The 13,440-nt window shown below is 35.6% G+C and overlaps 1 protein-coding gene and 1 pseudogene across 1 annotated transcript; one reads left to right on the top strand and one right to left on the bottom strand.

Moving 5' to 3' along the window:
• The first annotated feature begins 5,091 nt into the window (after nt 1–5,091).
• LOC107157062 lies at nt 5,092–7,526 on the top strand (annotated as a pseudogene).
• Nucleotides 7,527–11,960: 4,434 nt separating this feature from the next.
• Nucleotides 11,961–12,953, bottom strand: LOC107157055 (olfactory receptor 51T1). Its single transcript, XM_015503320.2, has one exon. The coding sequence runs from the start codon at nt 12,936–12,938 to the stop codon at nt 11,961–11,963; it is 978 nt and encodes a 325-aa protein (XP_015358806.1). The 5' UTR covers nt 12,939–12,953.
• Nucleotides 12,954–13,440: the final 487 nt, after the last annotated feature.

The following is a 13,440-nucleotide window of genomic DNA, read 5'->3' as shown; positions in this document are numbered from 1 at the left end:
TCTCCTTCAATCCATCCTTCCTCTTCTATCTTTATAATATCTCACATGCATAAAATAGAGGAAACTTACTTATTTACACAACAAACATACAAGAATGAGCAAACCACAGCTTTCACACAGTTCTCACTCTGTTCAGGTGAATGTGGAGGGAGACAGTAGACTATGGTACTGGTAAGTTGTATTTTCCATGCCCTCCACCACCAGGATCTCCTCCGGTCTGCCATGAAAAAAGCTATTTCTGTATGATGAATGTGTGAACCTAGAATATGATACTGTGGCAGAGTTAAGATTAGCCCCAGGCAGCAAATATATAATAGCATAGATTATGTGTGAGTCCAGAGTGGTTTCTATATTACTCAGCCATAAAGAAGAATTAAATTATGGCATTTGCTGATAAATGGATGGAACTGGAGACTATTATGCTAAGTGAAATAAGCCAATCCCCCAAAACCAAAGGCCAATGTTCTCTCTGATATGTTGATACAGACTGTTCACAATAGGGGAATTGGTGTTTACTGGATTGGTAAGGGTGGAGTGCAGGGAAGACAGTAGAATGAATCTGACATAACTTTCTTATGTTCATATATGAATACATGAGCAGTGTAACCCCACATCCTGTACAACCACAAAATGGGAAGTTATACTCCATATATAAATGATATCTCAAAATACATTCTACTATCTATGTGTCTATATACTTCAGAAAAAACATGAAACCATTGCATAGGCACTTATAATTTTTACATGCACTTGTAATTCCTATATCCACACATTAGTTATGTTCTCTTACATCTTATAGTGAATTCATATTATTTTGATATACTAGAAAGTTCAATAAACAAAGTCTGGCTGAGAAAGTCCTAATTTCTGTGTGACTTTGGAAAATTGTTACCTTTCTGAACTCTATGTATGTATAATATTCCAAAATATACTTTCCTGTCATGTATATCTAAAAAGAACAAATTTTTAAAAATTAATTCAATGTTCTATTCAAATGAATCTAAAAATGTCTATGTCACAAGGCTGCCTACTTAAACATATGATGTAGTTCCACAGTGGAAGGCTTGCCTCGCATGTGTGAGACCCTGAGTATAAACCCCAGCACAGCAAAAAAAAAAAAAAAAAAAAGAAAGAAAGAGAAAGAAAGAAGGAAAAAGAGAATAGACAATAATTACAGCAGGCTCTGAGGCTGTAGTTAAGCATGAAATAGAATGCGGAACAAGTCTCACACTTTCATACAATGAACTTCTACAAAAATTACAGGGAATAAATTGGCAAACAAGATACATCTCTCATCCTGAAGGAATTCATGTTCTGGTGAAGCAATCTGGAATATTTTATCATTCTGGGTGATATACAAATTGAGTCTTGAAGGTGAGCTTGGTGTTATCCAGGTAAAGTTGAGGAAAATTACTATTCTAAGCAAAGCAAGTATTTTGTAAAGAAGCCAAAAGATGACAGGGAGTAGTATTTGTTGAGAAACTATTAACAATTCTTGTAAAGAACTGCTCAAGGTTGGAATTGTAACTCCATGGTATGGTGCTCTCACAGCAAGCATGATGCCCTCCGTTTGATCCCCAGCCTGCATAAAACAAAACACAAAATATGCAAGAACCACTCAGACTTGAGTTCTCTTGAGACTGAGAGGAGGAGGTATCTTGAGGTGCAGCCAGGAATACACAGGAATCAGAACTTGCAATGACTGTGTATTTAGTCATTCACTCAGCTAATATCTATTGAGTACCTACTTTAATATACCAGCAATGTTTTTGGTTTGGGGAATAGAGCAATAAAACAGAACCAACAAAAACATTGCCCTCAGGAGTCTTGGAGTTTAATAAGGTTAAACAGGCAATAAACATGGGAAAATTTAAAAAGGGTGAAAAGTGCTATGAAGAAAAATTAACATAGAAAAGGAGAGTAAGCGCTGTGTTGAAAAAAGTTTTAATTTTAAGACAGTCAAGGGTAGCTTCACTGAGGTGATAATTCAAGGATGTGAGGATGCAGCACAATCATATCTTGGAGGGAAAAGGATTCCAGTAGAGAGAAGGGCATGTTCAAGATGTAGAGCAGGAACATATTTTGTGCTTAGGTATGTTGGGAGCACCACTGCATCTGCCACTGTGGTGTGGAGAACATGGAGAGTAAGGAGGAAAGAAAGGTAGTGCTGACCATATCACCCAAGTCAAGTCTGGAATTTCAGTTCAGAATTAGATGGGGAGTCACCGGGGAATTGTGAGCAGGAATTTAACTTGACATGGTTTCTGTTTTACAGGATCATCTTCAGGAGACATGGGAAGCAGCAGGGGGGGATGGAAAAAAACTAGGTCATTGTAATAATACTAAGTAAGAGAGGACACTGGTTTGGAGCAGGGGGTGATCATGGAAGTAGAGGGAAAAGATATACAAAATTTATAATGAATAAATAACAGGATTTGTTAAAGGGTTGAATGAAAGATGTTAGGAACTTACTCATTACTATGAAGACAAATGTGATCTATTAAGCCATGTGCAGGAATCATTATTGCCCCTGGGTTGAAGAGGAGAGAAAAGGGAAGAGAAGAAAAAAGAAAGAAAGACAAGAGAGAATAAGACTGGAGAGTGGAGGAACAATTAGAAGATAATGCTACAGTTCTAATGAGAGATCATATTATGAGACAAGGGAGCAACAGAGGTGAAGTTGACAAATTGGAAAATATTCACAAAGTAAAGTTGACAGGATGTTTTCAGGATTGGATATAGATATCCTGAGAATGGATAAGCCTAAAAATCTAACTTTGTGTGATGAAACAGGGAATGGACATTTTAAGGGAGGAGAGATAATTTTGTTAAGGGAATATAAACAGAAAAGTTATCTCATGGGATTTATGGCTCATTCTAAGCTTATTAAGTTTGAGGATCTGAAGTCAACAATTATCTCTCAAACTTCTGCATTCTTCTTTGAATTTAGTGGAATTAATTCCTATACACCAAACTATAATTTCACAGTATGCTCAAGAACAAAGATCTGCACAATTGGAAAGACAATAATTCTCAGTTGTCTGGTATAAATGGGATGACACTCTCAGCTCATGACATCACATGCGATCATACCTTGTGTAAAGTCAGACACACTGTCAAGTGGCTGTGCTTCACATCCTGCTTGTATCAGAAGCACCATCAGGACATCAACCCAACCCATCAGCTCCCACAACCTGACCTGCCATTGAGCTAGACTCCATTGTACACTTCTGTGGGGAGGGGAATTCTCTTCAAGGTAGAGACCATATCTTTTGTGTTCATGCATCATTGTAATTGATCCTCTGTCATTTCCAGGATAAACTTTGTATTTATTTAACAAATATGTGCTTCAGTATTTTATGGGGACCCTGGATGGTCTCTGAGACACTTCCTGGAAATTTCTAAGGTCATAACTACTTTCACAATAGTATTAAGATGGCATATGATTTTATATGTGTTTTATAATTTCCATTTGCATTTTCTCTCAAGCATACAGTGAAGTTTTCCAAAGGCTAAAAAACATTAGAAATCTCAAAAGATTGAATTTAGAAGCGGATATAACAACTATCTTCTTTTAACCATGACATCAATGAGATTTGCAAAAAAAAAAAAAAAGTTAAAATGTAAAAAAAATCATGAAAATTTAAAAAATGCAAAAAATAAATAAATTCTGACTAGACTGTGGAAAAAATGAAGCCCTTATATACTGTTGGTATGAATGTAAATTAGTACAGTCACTATGGAAAACAGTACAGAGGTTCTTCAGAAAACTAAAAATAGAACTATCATATAATCCAGCCATACCACTTCTGGGCCTAAATACAGAGGAAATAAGTCAGCATTCAAAAGAAATACCTGAACACTCAGGTCTATTGTAGCACTATTCACAATAACTAAGATATATAAATAAATTAAAAGAAGAAAAACAGTAAACACACACAATAAAGTATTATTCAGCTACAAAGAATAATGAAATCCTGTCTGCATGAAAAATGAGTAAAACTGGAAGTCATCATGTTAAATGAGATAGGTCAAACACAGATAAACAAGTATCTTATTCCCTCTCTCACATATGTGGAAACTGAAAATAAAGATGACCTGAAAATAGAAGAGGATACTAGAAGCTGGGAAGCATGATGGGAGAGAGAGCAACAAGGGTACAGGAAGGTGATTAGATATGATAGATGCATGATATTTGCACGTATGGAAATATCAGGGTGAATACCATTAGTTTGTACATTTAGTAGGTGTCAATAGTTATAATTTAAAATGGAAAAAAAATTAGGATTCATCTTACATGAAAATATAAAATAAACTTTAAATGCTCTGTATAAATGATTATTCTACATGTTGATTGATGTGTTGAACACTAATTGTCTATTTTCTTCTTACAGTCATTGTTATTTTTATTCATTTTGTCATGAATTTACATTCACTGTTTCCTCGTATGTGTATTGAAACATGGAACATGTAAGACCTCATTGAATCTGCATACACTACCAACTGGGGGGAGAAAAACTGAGGCTGAATCAAAACGATAGCAAAACCAGAAATTGGAATGAGTTCAAAAGACTAAATGAGCACACTTAAACTAAGAAAAGAAAGGAAATGAATATTTACTTAGTATTTTGTTATGACCAGTAATCACATGTGAAATATTGTTTCTCTGGATGGTGTCCCTTGTACATTTAATAAGTTAGAGCTAAACTTCTTCAAACTCAAAAATTGTGCTACTTATGTTAATATCTAATGTATTTATTGTTGTTATTTAATGTATAAATCTATTTAATATTAGTTTCAATTTCCAAGATTATAAAAATTAACATATGTAATGTAGTACTTGACAAATAAATGTGAGAAAGAGAAGTTGAGGCAATGTATTCGTGATAGGCAGAAAAACGCACCCTCCTACAAAGAGGTCAACTTCCTAATCCCTGAAACTTGTGAATATATTTCCTCACGTAGTAAAAGATAACTTTGCAGATATGACCTAGGTTGAAGACATTGAGAAACAGAGAGATTATCCTGGATTATCTTGGTGGACCCCATTTAATTATGTGGATCCTTAAAAGCAGAGCCTCTTTCCCAACAATGGTCAGAAGGAAATGTGACAGAAGGCAAACACCACAGGGGGACGTAACATTGGTAACATTGCTGACTTTGAAGGTGGAAGCAGGGATCAATAAGAGGAGAAATGTAGGTGACATCGAGAAGTTTCCATATCTACACCCAAGTACTGTCACCTTGTAAAAGGAGCCAATGCAATGCTTACAGTCCTCACAGAAAGGCAGCATGCCTGGCTCCTGTTTCAAGCTCTCTGCAGGATGTCGGTTTTTAAATGTTCAGTTATCTTGGCCAAATTCTCAATACAAAATTTGAATTCATCATTCAAGCTAAGCCTCTAGTTTCTAAAAAGTTTTCCTTTTTTGTCCATAGCAATACTGTCTCCTCAATGCCTCAGACAGATTGTCATGACAATGAACTCCTTGCCCTCCTTCCAGTTGAATTTTCAGTTGTTTACTCAAACTTTTGACTTTTTCTTAGAATATTTCTATACATGAGGACATGTTCAAAATATAAATTTTGGTGAAGAATATCTTGGTACAAAATTCAGCATAGTGTATGAATCTGGTTTTGCAAAACACGTAAGAGGAGAAGGACTACATTACCCAAATAGGTTAAATAGCAAACTTACAGAATTTAAAATTATTTCTAGTCATTTAGTGGAATTTGTGAATATCCTACAAACTATATGTTTGTTTCATAAATGCCTTCCTTCTCTCTCTGCCCATCCCATAGTCATCTCTTCATAGGATTATTGCACTCTCTCTTGTTGAGCGGCTTCTTAATTTCTCTCAAGTTCAATCCATCTTGCTCATGGTTCAAATATACTGTTCTTTAAATTCATCATGTTAGGTGTTTGTTTAGAGACTCAATCAGCTGTTCAATAGCTCCTGAATTTTAACTTTTCCTCGGAAAGTCAAGGGTCAAATGATTTCTCTCATATGCAGAAGCTAGAGAGAAACAAGGAATCAAAATAGAGGAGAACTTACAAAAATTGGGAGAACATTTAAGTAGAGTAAGAGGCGGAGGAAGAGATGAGAAAGAAGCAGAACTACAGAATTAAAGTGACCAAATCATGGGATGTGCATGTACAAATATATCACAATGAATTTCACTTTTATGTAAAAGTATAAAGCACTAATTTAAAAAATAAATAAATAGAAGAAAGACCAAGAGAATAGAAGAAGAGGATTAGGGAGAGTGAGGAAAAAGGGTAAGGAGAAGTATTGGGGATTGAAATGGATCAAATTACTTTATATGCATTTATGAAAATGTCAAAATGAGCCTCATTATTTTGTGTGTAACTACAATACACTAGCAAAAACATTTTTATAAATTGCACTTTTTTTTTGCTCATTTCTCAAACTTGCTAAAAAGAGAGAGAGAAGTACAACAGATACACGTTGAAAGTGTCACTTCAGACTTGTGAATAAATAATTTCGGACCTGAAATTAAGATCACCACCCATTTCTGATTGAAATTACAGGGCTGGAGCATGCTCATGTGTAGAACTCTGAACCCATTGGCCCCATGTACCTGGTGGCCAGCTTGGGCAAATGCACTCTCCTCTTCATCTTTTTTTTTTTTAATTATAGATGGACATAATATCTTCATTTTATTTATTTATTTTTATGTAGTACCAAGGATTAAACCCAACTTTACATGTGCGAGGCAAATGCTCTACCACTGAGCTACAACCTGAGCCCTGCTCCATTCTCTTTGTATCAGGACTGAGCCCTCACTCCATATACTCATGTACTATTTCCTTTCCATGTAGGCTGTCTCTGACGGGGATCTATCCACCTCCTTCCTCCATACTATGCTGCAAATCTCTGTTCAATGTCACTGCAATATCCCCAGTTGTCTCTTGTTTTTCAAAAATCTTTCTCCATGGATTCACTGACAGGAACTGACTGATCATATCTTTTGGCTACATTGAGATACAGAATGTCCTTACTAGTGCCAGAGTTGCCCAAATAGGTAAGCTGTTTCTCATTAAAAACATGCTCTTGGTGCTGTTTGACATACTGTAGGCAACGTACTATAGGAAAAGCCTACTTTCTCACTCTTATAGTCTCCATCAGGATGTTGTGAAGCAGGCTCTTGCTTGGACAACACACAAAACTTTATTTCTCTGGTTTCCTCATTGCCCTCTGCATGATGTCAAAGAGGGTGTTATTGCGGTGTCCTGTGTGTTTATCCTGAAGATGATGATAGGAATTGGATCCCAAAGGGAGTTGCTCAAGGACCTCAACACCTGTGTCTCCCACATGCTCATGTTCCATGTGCCCTCCATCACTTTAGCATCCATGCATCACTTTGGCCAGCACAAGTCCCCACTTGCCATGATCCTTGCTGCTGACATTTTCTTACTAGTGCTACCTCTGATGAACCCCTTTGCATGTTGAGTGAAGACAGAGCAAATTTATGAAAGAGTTCTGGAAAAACTGGGAATAAAGTGAAAATATGGCAGGGAGTAGTAGGGCAAGATCAGCCAGGATAGGGAAGAAAATGATATCTTAAAAAGAGTTTTATTATCAATGATCCATCATTGTCTTTAAAATCATCTTTATAATCAGTATAACCTATACGATGGTCATTATATTGACCAAATATAGCTAGTTACTATATGAACATAGGACTTACATGGGCATTGATAGGTATGTAGGGACAGTTATTCAATAGCATGAATAATAATTGTGAATCAATACACTGATATACTATTTTAGTTACATTGCTTATAGCACAAGGATAAGTACATATGCCAGTAGATCTTGTCCCCTGCAGATAATGAATATCAGACAAGTCAGAGGTTAAAAGATGCTACCCCAATCTGGTTGCAGATTTTCTTTCAGGTGACTCTTAGGCATGTTATATTCATTGAGGGAACTTTAGTTATTTTGTAGGAATTCTTGATTTCCCATGTAAGTGAAGTCACTTACTGTTGTGAGGTGGAATAATGTCCTCCTTCTCCTCCTTCCTTAACAATAAAATAGGGACAACCAGTAATTTTTTTTACCTCAAAGTTTTCATAGCCCTGTATTATGAGATTAAACTCTCTCACAGCATTCTTTAAGGTAAAACAAAAAAAAAAAGTCTTTTTCCCCACAAAATTCCAGAGTTCCAAGAAGTAATAACTATTATAAGTAGACAGATGATTATACTTTTAGTAAGGAGTAGGAAAGAAAAAAAACATATATAGTAGTCTTAAAAGAACTGAGTTATTAACTGCTCTAAAATAGACTTTATAAAGTTTGGTTCTTGTGATTATGTAAGTACTTGGTATTTAAAACTATGATATAGCAAATTAACTAAATAATCTAGAAATAATTTCAGAATTATTTTATATTTATGTAATATAAATAATGTATATTTAAATAACATAAAATCTTATACATGCATATATGATTTTATATTTTAAAAAGATAACAACCAACTATAGATGATTGGGTTCCTCAAATTATTTTCTGTAAAATCATTTGCTTCTTGTGTATTTCTGGTTTGTATCTGCTTAATAACAGGCAAAGATATAAAAATAACCTCAGCATTTTAATGAGGTCCTCAGCAACTTAGTGAAAACTGTCTCAAAATAAAAAAGGTTGGGGATGTAGCTCAGTGATAGACCAACCCTGGGTTGTATCCCTGGTACTATATGCATGTGTGTGTGTGTGTATGTGTATGTATGTGTATATGTGTGCACACGTATGTATTTAGAATAAGTCAATCCTTAACACTTTTTATATGAATTGGGGAAAAGTTAATACATTTTAATGTTTTATTGTCTAAACAGAACTCACATATGATATTATTTCTCTTTCAAAGAACCATTTTCAAGAAGTTGTTCTCTGATGGCTAAATATTCATATTTATTTTTTGTCTCCAGGTGAGTTTAGCTAAGGTTTTATTGTTGGGTAGCTGACCCTGACTGATGCCCTAATCAGGGAAGACAGGGTGAATCTTGTCTCTCCCCAGGTTGTTACTCAGTTCTTTCCCAGGGACCCACACATTCACCAATTTTGTCATAATCACTAGTTCTTATATCTGTCTCTCTTACTTGTATTTTGTTTCCACACAAAAATGGCATAATGAATATCTTGGTGTAGTTCCAGTACTTTTATAGTACATATGGAATGGCATCTGGCTGGAAGTCTTATGCAACTTTTCCCCCAACTTGTTTTGAGAAACAATCTTAACAATCAAAGAGCCTTTGATGATTATGAAAATATTACAAGTACTATGAACATCTGAAGTGATAGAAAATGTAGCCTGCTTGGGTTTAAACAAACAAACAAACAAACAAAAAAGAGTCAGTCGGTAGAAACAAAGAATAAATCTAACAGAATCATGGTGTGTGTGTGTGTATTTCACAGGGAATTCCACCATTGTGTATTTATAAAAAGCAGCAATCAAAAATAAATACATAGACACATAAAAGGAAGATCACTAAAGCAGAGGAAGGAGAATGGGGAGACAGTATGGGAGGGAAAGGGGGAGACAGGGACTAAGATGGAGTAAATCAAATTCCAGACATGTATGACTTTCTCAGAATAAGCTCAACCATTATGTATCATTAAAACCCTCTAATAAAAAGAAATCAGTGAGTAACTGAATTTTATGTCCTGAAGCTGCCCTGAAAAATAGTTCATGTTCTGTTAAACCCCCCAACACACACATATATTTTCATGAGTGAAATGAAAAACAGTGTTTATATTCCTTTTAGTGTTTGCCCCAAACTCAGAATTTCAAATCTGTGCCAGGCAGGAATTTCTTAAGTGATAACATGTCAATTAATCTTGTTTCTGCATCTGAAGACTGAACAGGTCCATGGTCCAGTTCTCTGCATTTTCATATAGGTTTCATACATTTGCAGTTCAGCTTACAGTAACATTTGTTTGGAAATTTACTACAACAACTCTAAAAATTGAGTAACAAGAGGAGACTATAGAATATAAGATAAAAACAGAAACTAGGCTAACGCTCAATATGATGGTGATATTTATTACACAGGGTAAGATTGTGTGGTTCACTCAACAATTTAATAGGCAGAGGAAGGAAAGAGAATCAAGGCATTATAACACACCATATAAGACCTGGCAACATATAATAAAGCAATATCAGAAAATAATGCAATATAGATTGATTGGTCAAATAACACTAGTAGGAAAAAATGACAGCCTAAAGTTTCATATGTGTGGGCATGACATGGTGTCACACACAAAGATAAATTAAAATAAATTAAGAGCTGAGGTAACTTTAAAATTTATTTAAATACAAGTAAAACTATCATCTCTGGATGGGAATTTTTTTCTAAGAAAACAAGAATGGAAAAATGAAAAGGAAAAGCATATTTTTGTTAACAAGTGATTAGTTATATGAATAATATTTAAATAGTAGATTAGAAATAATAGGATATACCCAGTGTTTGCCAGGTGTCAGCCTATTGGCCTATATGTTTACCTCTATCAGCAACATTAACTTTGCAAAAGCACAGAGTGATAGGTTTATTGATTACTCCTATTCTGTAGATTAGGAAGTTAAAGCTTAAAAAATCAAAAACTTTTCCAAGGAAATAAAGGTCAAATGTGTTTAGAGATTGAATGCTAATGCAGATAGTATGATTCTTAAACCTATAATTTCAGTTACTACACTAAATTTAGTTACTTTGTTTCCTTCTAAGTTTAATACTTCATATTACTACTAGGACTCTAAGAACATAATCAGTGGTATGATCAAATATATATTTATTAGGATATATGTCAAGAGTAACTGAAATGTTAAATAATAGGACTTCATAACCTAAACCATGATATAAATATTATATGCTGTCATTCACCCATGCAAGACAACACTAACAACTAAGTGGTATATACTAGGCAGTGTATCAGATCTTAAGGATCAAATGAAGCATGAGACATAGGCCTGCTATGAAGCAGCTCACAGTTTGGTAGTGGGGAGAACAAGTAAACAAATATTAATACTCACTGACTAAGATCTGGTAAACTTAAACACACATAAAAGAACAATAAATTGCCTATTCTGGTAGAGACTCGAAGAAAAGCTAATACAAAGTACTATGACTTAACAGAGAATAATATCGTACAAACAAGAGACACATAAGCATACATTATTGTGTTAATGTATATGTGTATATTTGTGTGCACTTCTGTTGACTTGCTTAAAAAAATATTAGTCATATATAAAATGTCATTAGTGGGATTATAAATAATCTTTAATAATTTTCTGTATTTCTCAATATATTCACAATTTTAATCTAAATTTTATATGACATTTATAATCATAAAAAGGTTCCAAATATATTCAAATAGACTAAGCAAATGAGAGCAAGAGAAAAAGAGTGTGTGTGTGTGTGAGAGAGAGAGAGAGAGAAGGGATTAAAGAAAGATGTACAAAGAGTGCATCTGTGAGGAGACAGTGCTCTCTAGAAGGAATTGAAAAGAAATTGAAAGCAGTGTGCAAGATTTTCCTAAAGTGTTTAACCACAAATTTCTGTATGTGTGCTTTTGCACACACATTCAACTTTTATTTTTACCAACTCAAAGAAAACCTTCATTTTTCCCTTGGAATGTGAAAAAATATATATATAGTTGGATGCAAATATAAAATTATTGTCATTTATTTCTGGTCTGAGAATTAATATTTTAAAACAGATAAATTATTCCATTGGATTTAAATGACTTTATTGTGCTTTTTATGTGCACACACAGGAGACTCTGTCATTTTGTTAAATGTCTGAAGAACATATACACAATTAAATGGGTTTTGAATTGTGGTATTTATGAAACTCTGATAAGCTCAAGGAAACACTATCCTGTTCTCCCAAGCCTATATTCCAAATGGAATTGCCTCAGTCACCAAATCCATTTCTCTCTTCAATCTCATCTTCTTCGAAGGCCCCTCATATTGGGGCGCCTTGAACTCTTGAACTGGAACAGCTGAAATATGGCCTGGCGGATCATCCTGGTCTTCAGGCTGTAAATGACTGGGTTCAGTACAGGTGGTAAGAGTAGGTAAATATTGGCCAAAATACTACAGATAACCCTTGGGGTAGAATTAAAGAGACGGTGTGCTAAAGACAGGGTGATCATTGGCACATAGAAAACGGTAACAGCACAGATGTGACAGACACAAGTGCCGAGAGCTTTTTGTTGCTTCCTGGGGGTCACAATGGTCAGAACAGTGCGGAGGATCAGGACGTAGGAGAAAAGGATGAACAGCAAGTCTGTGCCATTCAGGAATAGCTGAAGAAACATGCCCCAAAAGTTGCTGATCCAGGGATTGGAATGTGTGTATTTGATCACGTCTGGGTGGTAGCAAAACGGGTGGGAAAGCTCTTGGCCTCCACGGAAAGACACATTACTCAAGGCGAGACCACAGGGAAACATGAAAATTACTTGTCGTATGAAGATGATTAGTCCGATCACCAAGCTCATCATGTCTGTGAGGACAACAGCATACTGCAGTGGGTTACAGATAGCCATGAAGCGGTCGAAGGCCATGGCTACCAGCACCGAGGACTCCAGAAAGGAAAAGGTGTGCACTAAATACATCTGAATGAGGCAAGCTTTTAAACTGATTTCCCGGGCGTAAAACCAGAGAACCCCAAGCACAGTGGGAAGGGTGGTGATGGTCAGACACAGATCAACAGCTGCGAGCATGGAGAGGAAATAGTACATGGGCTTATGGAGACTCTGCTCGGTAACGATGACAAACAAGATCATGCTGTTTCCCAAGAGGGCAACGGTATAGAGACAGCAGACAGGAATGGAGATCCAGACATCAGCATGTTCCAGTCCAGGGAACGCAGTGAGCAGGAAGCCGGAGGAGGAGGACGTGGTGTTATTGAAAATGAACATGCTGAGTTGAGGGCACACCCTGGAAAGAAAGACAATAAAGATAATATTTGCCATTTAATCCTTTTTTTATAATCCTAGCTTTTTCATAAACGCTTCCCTGATTACACAATTGTATCTCTTTATTCAACACTCCCAATCTAATCCCTGTGTCTATCAGATCAGATCCTTCTACAGTGTTTTGGATTGTTCTTTTTAGAACCTGGCCATATTTTCCTGTCTCCAGATTATAATCATTTCCAGATTATATCCATTAGTCTTCCTAGTTTCATTCTCACCTTATTTCCTAGATTAGCCTGACCTGAAATAAAATATTTTTATAGACAGGTAAAACACAGGCATATATAATAAGAAATATAACCTGGGGGGGTCTTTATATTAAGTCTCCAAGCTATATAAGTCACTAAAAAAATAATAGAGAAGTACACAAGCACCACTCTGGGCACCTGTGGGGCGTACTCCACAATGTCTTTGTTAGAAACTGGTCCTGGATGATGTATCCAGA

This window comes from Marmota marmota, unplaced genomic scaffold, assembly GCF_001458135.2.
Source record: "Marmota marmota marmota unplaced genomic scaffold, marMar, whole genome shotgun sequence".
Lineage (NCBI taxonomy): Eukaryota > Metazoa > Chordata > Mammalia > Rodentia > Sciuridae > Marmota > Marmota marmota.
This window is presented reverse-complemented; position numbering and strand designations above follow the sequence as displayed.